This window comes from Rhodamnia argentea, chromosome 8 (genome assembly GCF_020921035.1).
Source record: "Rhodamnia argentea isolate NSW1041297 chromosome 8, ASM2092103v1, whole genome shotgun sequence".
NCBI classification, from domain to species: domain Eukaryota; kingdom Viridiplantae; phylum Streptophyta; class Magnoliopsida; order Myrtales; family Myrtaceae; genus Rhodamnia; species Rhodamnia argentea.
This window is the reverse complement of record NC_063157.1, coordinates 2,798,604-2,807,512: the sequence shown is the minus strand read 5'-3', so window position 1 is coordinate 2,807,512 and position 8,909 is coordinate 2,798,604. Positions and strand designations below refer to the sequence as shown.

The 8,909-nt window shown below is 45.8% G+C and overlaps 2 protein-coding genes across 2 annotated transcripts; both read left to right on the top strand.

Moving 5' to 3' along the window:
- Positions 1 to 1,801: 1,801 nt before the first annotated feature.
- Positions 1,802 to 4,505, top strand: LOC115737962 (subtilisin-like protease SBT1.4). Its single transcript, XM_030670415.2, has one exon. The coding sequence runs from the start codon at positions 1,887 to 1,889 to the stop codon at positions 4,209 to 4,211; it is 2,325 nt and encodes a 774-aa protein (XP_030526275.1). The 5' UTR covers positions 1,802 to 1,886; the 3' UTR covers positions 4,212 to 4,505.
- Positions 4,506 to 8,123: 3,618 nt separating this feature from the next.
- LOC115738028 lies at positions 8,124 to 8,704 on the top strand. Its single transcript, XM_030670504.2, has one exon. The coding sequence runs from the start codon at positions 8,208 to 8,210 to the stop codon at positions 8,580 to 8,582; it is 375 nt and encodes a 124-aa protein (XP_030526364.1). The 5' UTR covers positions 8,124 to 8,207; the 3' UTR covers positions 8,583 to 8,704.
- Positions 8,705 to 8,909: the final 205 nt, after the last annotated feature.

Sequence of the window (8,909 nt, the reverse complement as noted above, 5' to 3'; positions counted from 1 at the left end):
GAGGCAGGGAACTGTTAAAAATCCAAAAAAAAAAAAAAAACAACAGAAGAGGAAATTAAACTAAAGGGTGAGCATGTATATGAATATATGGAAAATCAGCTGATGCTGAGCTTCCAATGAACGCTTTCGACTCTGTTTTCCCGTTTCAATCGGATCCGGCAGATACGACGCAATTTCGTTCTTTTGATTGGAGACTGAAAACACGAAAATATCAGTTCTAGACTTCTTCTCAATCTTCAGGAGGAAACAAAGAAGTATTTCAGCTATTTTCAAGCGAGTACATCTGAGGGCATTCAAGGAAATTGTTCAATCAACTTTCTCGGTCTTGCTTCTCCTTCTCAGCAAAAACCATAAGCTCTAATTCTGGACAAGTACTAGTCCCACTCTGATGCAATAGCACAAGGAAATGACATGTAATATTTAGATATTTAGGTGAAGATATGAGCTCCAGCAAGGCTGACAGAGATTCTAATATTAGAAAATGAGGTGTCGTTTTCCTTTTGAAATGATCGTTTTTGCCTACTGATGGATTAAAGAATGTGGAGAGGCCAAGCAAATTTCCTGGCATCATCTTCCCACTTTCCCGGAAAAAATATCTGCTCACCTACCTAAAATAAGACACAAAATAAGTCTTTTTATGAACTTTCTCAGACAGCGAAGCAGGTGATGGTCAACTCATCAATTCCAGACCTGGAGTAATAACTCTAATCAAAGACAACCCTTTTCCCCTTCTTTAGCATTGCATGTTCTGACTTTGATGGGAACTGCTGACTTCTCTCCGAGGGATGCAGTCAAGACCGAGAAGATACCAGGAAGGTTACAATCTAGGCAGAGGTAATTCTAGTCTAAATGAGATTTCTAGGTTTTGACTGTCCCAAAACAAACCCATTTGCATTCCAGAAGAGAGAATGATTAGTGAGTCATGTGTTACGGACCGGATTCTCCCGTGCTCATGTACCTTTGTGAGTGGAAATTTATGAAGTTAGTGAGCGATGCAGTAAGGATGTCACAACTGGTTTGTGAGTGTGGCGTCAGGGTGGTTTGTGCTAGGAGTTCTAGGATAGAAAGATTATACTCTCGGGAGCTCTGAAAGCGGGATTGGCCTCTTGTGCATAAATTGATCGGGTGCTGATGCCGCTCTCTCGCCGAAATCGGTTGTTTGTGTTGAAGTATTCTACGTGTCTCGCTCGATGGATTGGATATCTGAGTTAAGCTGGGCGTGGTACGATAAGATATGACGAAGCTATTCGCCGTATTACTTTTAGGAACAACTATAGAAGAAAGGCTCACCCGGCATTTCTTGGCTCGCCAGGTGCTACATGAGCTATTTCACTGCCAAAGACCTACCGGCCCGTGACACATGCGTGTTTGTCATGGATTACTAAGACTTAGAACGATGGGATATCCATATTCAAGAGGCCCAATGGTCAAACTTGACCGTATGAGCCCAATTGGCCTTTATTTTTCTCCTGTCTGTGCATGCTGATTATTTAGCCAAAGTTGCTTGTCCTTTCGTCCATGAAAGCGATAACGTTGCCATTCTGCAGACCGATCCTATCTTCTGTCATACCAATAAAGAGGAAAGAGAAATGATACAATAATGCTCAATGATGAGGTGTCAATAACCCATTGGCCAGGAGACCAGAAAAGAAGTGGCTCCCACTGCCCATCTGGGTCCCCCACGAGCTCATTTCATTGGCCTGTGGACCCACGCCATTCCGACAAACTTCAGAGCATGAACATAGTTGCCGAAACCGGTTCCATCCATGCCGACGTGGACCCGATTTTACTCCAAAAAGATTCTTCCCCATTTCCAATCGCCACCCATGAATGTCAGGTAAGGACCATCGTTCCTCCAATTTCTGAGGAACAGTCATCGTTCATCCATGGCCAATCTCCCTCGCTTCTCCTCCTCCTTCCTCATCCTCCTGCTCTTCATCGCTCCATCTCTCTCCACCCCACAAGAGCGATCACCCCGCAACCCCCAGCAGACCTTCATCGTCCACGCCTCATCCTCCCACAAGCCCTCCCTCTTCGCCACCCACCGCCACTGGTACTCCTCCCTCCTCCGTTCCCTCCCCCCCTCGAACCCTCCTTCCCGGATCCTCTACACTTACCGGGCCGCTGCCGGCGGCTTCTCCGCCCGCCTCACCGCCCCCCAGGCCGAGGCCCTCCGCCGCGCCCCCGGGGTCCTCTCGGTCGTCCCGGACCGCATCCGCCACCTTCACACCACCCGGACCCCTCACTTCCTCGGCCTCACCGAGAGCGCTGGCCTCTGGCCGAATTCCGATTATGCGGACGACATCATAATCGGGGTTCTTGATACCGGGATCTGGCCCGAGCGGCGGAGCTTCTCCGATTCGGAGCTCGGCCCGGTCCCCGGCTCGTGGAGAGGCGCGTGTGAGGTCGGGCGGGACTTCCCTGCCTCAGCCTGCAATCGGAAGATCATCGGCGCGAGGGCCTTTTACAAAGGGTATGAGGCCTATTTGCAGAGGCCGATTGATGAGTCGAGAGAGTCGAAATCGCCAAGGGACACGGAGGGTCACGGCACGCACACTGCGTCGACGGCCGCCGGATCGGTCGTTTCGAACGCGAGCTTTTACGAGTATGCGGCGGGCGAAGCTAGAGGTATGGCCACTAAAGCAAGAATTGCGGCTTATAAGATATGTTGGAGCTTGGGTTGTTTCGATTCGGATATTCTAGCAGCCATGGATCAGGCTGTTTCGGATGGTGTGCACATAATTTCTTTATCCGTGGGCGCTACCGGGTACGCGCCGCAGTACGATCACGACTCAATTGCGATCGGTGCATTTGGGGCTGTGAAACATGGGATTCTTGTGTCTTGCTCTGCTGGGAATTCCGGTCCCGGCCCCTCCACAGCTGTGAACGTTGCTCCTTGGATTTTGACAGTGGGTGCCTCCACAATTGACAGGGAGTTTCCCGCTGATGTGGTTCTTGGTGATGGGAGGATCTTCAAGGGCGTGTCGCTTTACTCTGGTGAGCTGCTCGGTGACACTAAACTTCCTTTGGTCTATGCCGATGACTGCGGAAGTCGGTATTGCTATGATGGCGGGCTCGATTCCACCAAAGTTGCAGGAAAGATTGTCATTTGTGATAGAGGAGGAAATGCGAGAGTCGCCAAGGGAAGTGCAGTGAAGCTCGCGGGCGGCGTGGGAATGATCCTTGCCAATACTGAAGAGAGTGGCGAAGAATTGATTGCCGATTCGCACCTCGTACTTGCCACTATGGTGGGCGAGACTGCCGGAGATAAGATCCGAGAATATGCCAGGTTAGACCCATTCCCAACAGCAGCTATCGAATTCCATGGCACCGTGATCGGTCCCTCGCCGCCTGCTCCAAAAGTCGCTTCTTTCTCTAGCCGTGGCCCGAACCACCTCACTGCCGAGATCCTTAAACCGGATGTTATAGCTCCAGGCGTTAATATTTTGGCGGCTTGGACAGGATTCAATGGCCCCACGGATCTTGACATCGACCAGAGAAGGGTCGAGTTCAACATTATCTCAGGCACCTCGATGTCATGCCCCCATGCCAGTGGATTAACTGCTCTGCTTCGGAAGGCTTATGCCGATTGGTCTCCGGCCGCGATAAAATCTGCACTGATGACAACTGCTTATAACTTGGATAATGCAGGGAGGAACATCAAGGATCTTGCTAGCGGCGACGAATCCAGCCCTTTTGTTCACGGAGCAGGACATGTGGATCCGAACAGGGCACTTAATCCTGGATTGGTTTACGACATCGACGTTGATGACTACGTGGGGTTTCTCTGTGCTATCGGTTACGAACCACGAAGAATCGCAGTTTTCCTTAGAGAGCCTACGAGTTCTAACGTGTGTGTGCATAGAATGGCTTCTCCTGGAGAATTGAATTATCCATCCTTCTCGGTCGTCCTGAAATCCGGCGGCGATGTTGTGAAGCATAGGAGGGTGGTAAAAAATGTCGGGAGTTCTGCTGATGCAGTTTATGAGGTGAAAGTGAATGCTCCCGAAAATGTCGAAGTTGGCATTTCACCGAGCAAGCTCGCATTTTCTTCAGAAAACCAGATACTTTCCTACGAGATTACATTCTCCAGCATCGCATCGGGGCTGTCTACTCCAAGATTTGGATCGATCGAGTGGACGGATGGGACTCACCGGGTGAGGAGTCCGATCGCTGTCAAGTGGCGTCAGGAGCTTGTGGAATCTATATAATTCGCAATGACACTACTGTCACTGTACTACAAACTCAAAAATTGGATTGAGGGCGCCGTCAGCGAAGCTGTTTCAGAAATTCCTCGGCGATTCTCAAAGGGTAATGTTATGTTTAACGACTGAAATCCTGATAGCCTCTTCTAAAGACTCGGAAGTCTCTAGGCTTGGATTCGTAGTCCCCTTCATTTGTTTCTGCTTTGTTTGTTTACATTAGACTGGTTTGAAATGACATGCCCGCAGCAGAAAACGTCACTTTGTGTGCTGAAATCAACGCTCTGTGATGTTCGTCCTTCTCGGCTTTTGCACGATTCAAACAGTTACTGCGACTTCGTCCATAAGACGAATCTCTCAGTTCTATCGTGCTTGCGCCCTTGATTCTAGAATGGCTGAACTTCTTCCTGGTTTTCTTCTTTGGCATTCCACTTTTGGATGCATCTTCATCATTTGCAGATGACCCAGAGATCTGCTAAGCGACAATTCATGCGAAAATCGAAAACAACATTGATTGTGTCAAATTGCGAAATCATGCAATCGGAGTCAGGATTGCGGATGGTATACCTGTCCAAATGTTGCAGTAGGAAACATGCAATACCAAGAATCATACCAAACCCAGCAGCTTTTGTTCGTGAATCATCTGTTCGGACAGTAGGCGACTACTCTGCAGTTCGCGAAGGGCGGTGAAGTGGTAGATCTCTTATGTCAACCAACTAACTATCTAATTCGAGAACGGCTTGATCCCTTTCGGACTAAACCACGGCGAAATAACTTCTACCGTTTTCTAAGCCTCGTGCAAATTGAAATAGCCCGTTGCAGCTGTCGACGAGACGAAAGGATTATACCCAAATTTGAATCAACTCCACAAGCAAAATACGAAACGGAAGAACATATCTCGTGTCCAGAATTACAATTTTGGGCCTGATGTTGCGTTCGCTTTCCAGGAATCACTTTGAAAGGATAAACTCACAGCTCTCTTTTCATCCACTCCATACTACTTCCACAGAAATGATAAGGTTGGATGCCAACTGTGCCCTGGTTTTATGGAAAATCATACATTTCTAAAAATGATTGCTTGAATTAATGATGAATATTATCCTCCTTAAGATAATGAAAATATTTTTAATTAACTAATTTTTTTTAAGACACACAAACAATTATTTTTAAGAAAGTATTGTTTAAATCATTATTTTTCTGTGAAATACACGCATTGTAAGGGCCGTGTCATTTTAGCCCCAAGGAGACATCAGGTTAGTGCCTCACGTGAGAGCAGCCAATACCCAATAGGCATGCGGCTTTGCTGGTAAAAGGATTGAGGGGTGGGGCTAGAGAGTATCAAGTCCGGGATTTGATCCCCGAGAGCACCGCACACACATGTACATAGAAAAGAAGGATGAGATCCCAAAAAAAAAAAAAAAAAACTCATATGGCATAGATGTACTTCATCTGTCAAACTATTTTGCCTCGAGCGCTGGATGAAGCTTAATGATCCTTGGCCACATTAACAGACAAAGAAAAGAGGAATGCAGGCTAGGAATAAGGATGAAAGGTTTCAGAAGGATAGATGTGACACTGCTTAAAATTGCAGCTGAAGACACAAAGAACTGCAGTTAGAGGTGTATTCTAGGAAGACTCCAGTACGGAAAGAGGTAACTTCGCGAGAATCCATCGAGTCCTAGAACTTCGATGTTCGTCACGATTCACAACCAGTGTTCCCGTGATTCATCAGAAAGATTTCGGGCCGCATCCGAAGGTAAGAAAACTCATGCTGCAGAAATAGTCTCATGCTCATAACTTGCTCGATCCGATCAATCGGCTCAAGGCTATACAAAACATCAGAACTCCGCAATCCAAAGTCCGCACAAGTCGCTCCAAATCGGCTTCGAGTTTAACCATCTCGTTACAACCTTTTTGTGTTGCTCTAGGAAAAACAATGGAAGCTGCTAAAGGAATTGACTATTTTTTGCAGATCTTGATGGCTCATGTAAGGCGTGGCTTCAGTGTCCAAGGCACGGAACATACAGAGCTCACATGTCCACCAAATGATATAATCCAAGTTATCTCGAAGACCAACCCCAGCAAGAATCTTTTCCTCGAAATACTCCTGCAGATAAAACTAAAGGTACCTTCAAAACTACTCATTTAAGGGCATTGATTATTAGGGGTGCTTAGTTCCCATCCGGTCCAATCCCATCCTGGAATTGGGAACCGGATAGGATCGATCGGACCGGTTTGATTCCCGGGCGGTCCAATAATTGGATCGGCCGCATTTAGTTTTTGTGATTTGCCGTTAAATTTTTGACATATTTACCGGACCACCTTTCCTTAATTGCATCGCGTTGATGCTAAACCCGAAGTCATACTAATTATCCTAAACATCTTATGTTTAGAATTATATTTAGGAATTTTGTCTAAACAAAAGTATTATTCGGTCTGGTTCTTTCTTCCCTAGAATCGAGAACCGGACCTATCATAATTGGTTTCAATTTTATGTAACAAGAAGTTGGACCGGAGCCCTCGGGAACCGGATTGAACCGGCTAGTTCAATCTGATTTCAGGCGGTTCCGATTCGATCGGTCCATTGTACTTGGCCCTATTAATTATTCAGTTATCAGTCTTCAAAGCAGGACCACCCTAAGCATTCGGGTGAAAGAAGTATCCTTTATCTTGCTTAAATATAAGGCCAGCTCCACATGCCAAAGCTACGAGGATCTAGCTGGTCATGCTCAGCATTAAACCTGTGTTAGGAAAAAGAACAGACAAGGGCAGATGTCATTTCACAGTTATTATTGGTAAATCTTTATTCATGGGTTAAGTAGAGTAGACACTTAATCACATCCTTGTCCTATTCAGACACCTCCCTCCATCTTTGCTCACCTCACCCTAGACTCTGTGTTATTAAAGAAGTAGGGCAAAAGGGGACACTACTTTCTTAAGCAAACTTATGTTTGCTTTCTCTGCAAGCGATGATTATTCCTCGCTGGATCATCACATATTCTTAGCCAGACCAGATTTCTTTATCTGTATGTCCTGTTGTGACCAAGAGAGAAGAGCCGATCAGATCGTCAACAAAGCTTTTGAGTCATCAAAAATCAAATTTTCCAAAAAGATTGTCATCATACCTCTAGACATATGGGAGCTACGTAACAAAGTCGAGTTAGGTGCATGTAAAATCATAAAATATGAAAAATTCTCGCCCGCCTGATCTAGAATCCTCGTTGTTCAGTGCATTATAGTGCGAATATGAAATTTAACGCAGTTTGACCATAAAAGGGATTGAAACGTATCTTTGAGACATCTTCCAACGAGTCCAGCCGAACAAGATTTGTCGCGAGAGTCGCAATTTCAATCATTTATATTAATATCATGTTCATGAATGTAGAATATTCAAAAATCTGTATACGCAAACCCATGCATCAATAAGTCAAGGAAAAGTAAACCATTGCGGTTTTTGACCTAAAAACTTAGAATATCAAGTGGAAAAGGATTGGCGAGTGTTATGCATGCATTCAATTCATCCTGTTTCTAAAGACAATGCAAAAGTCTTGGTTATACTTTTGTGATAAGACGAAACCCTAGCTAGAGATAAGATCACTCGATCTCATCATCATTGACATTATTTTTCAAATGATTACTGGAAGAAATTTTTTCGTCCTTTCTTCCCGGTATACATCCCAGTAATTCTTATGCAATGTAACCACCAAAGCTGCCACGTGTCACATTGACCACCAATGCCAAAACATAAGAAAAGCAGAAGAAAACACAGAGTTGTGGGGCCAAACCGCTAGAATTTCATTATCTTGATTATGTTTAGGTGCATAATGCTAAGATAAATTTAATGTGCTAGCACACATAGCTTACCCCTAAACTTGGTCCCATGCAAAAAACTAGTCAATAAATAAAACCAAAGATGCTTTTGTCTCATCAAGTCAACCCTCCTATATAACCGCCCTCTGAATCTCTCCCTCCCCCCACCAGAAAACAACTCACCACTCACACCACATGGCTCACCAAGATCCCACCACCACCACCCACATGGCTGCCCCGTCGCAGAGGTGGCCGCCTCGCAGGAGAACCATTCCCCTTCGGCGGCGGAAGCTCCCCACCGTCCGGCTTGGTGGGAAGAGACCGCGGCCAGGGCTTCTCTTGCTGAAGATGTGGAGGAAGATGAGGCTGAGGTGGCTCAAGCTGCGATACTCGTGCATGCTGAAGAAGCTCAAGGAGTACTACAGGTCGCTGATCGCGGACATCATCGAGGCCGGCGCCGCGGTGGAGACGTTCCAGCAGAGGATGTTGATGGAGACGGCCTGCGCCGTCCCGGGCATGGGGTTCAATAACTTCCCTTCGGTGGCCAGACACAGAGCCACGATCTTCTGAAACCTTGTTTGTTTCGGGGTCTGTATGAATCAAATCTTGCGCAAGCTTTCGATGAGCAAGCAAGAAGGAAATAATGTAATATATCTCATCTTAACCAAGAAGAAAAAGAAGTGTTTCCTCGTCAAATCCTTTCATAGGGAGGGGACGGCTTGAGTTGATTGCATGGTTCGTTTATGATATAAGTCTGCCTATTCTCTTGCGTTGTTATTGCAGAAGAGTTCTTGATCTGTTATGACATCTGTAAGTTTCTTGCTAATACACATTATAATTCTGAAATTTTCTCTTTTATTCTTTCTTTTTCTTTTTCATTATTATTTTTCACGAGTA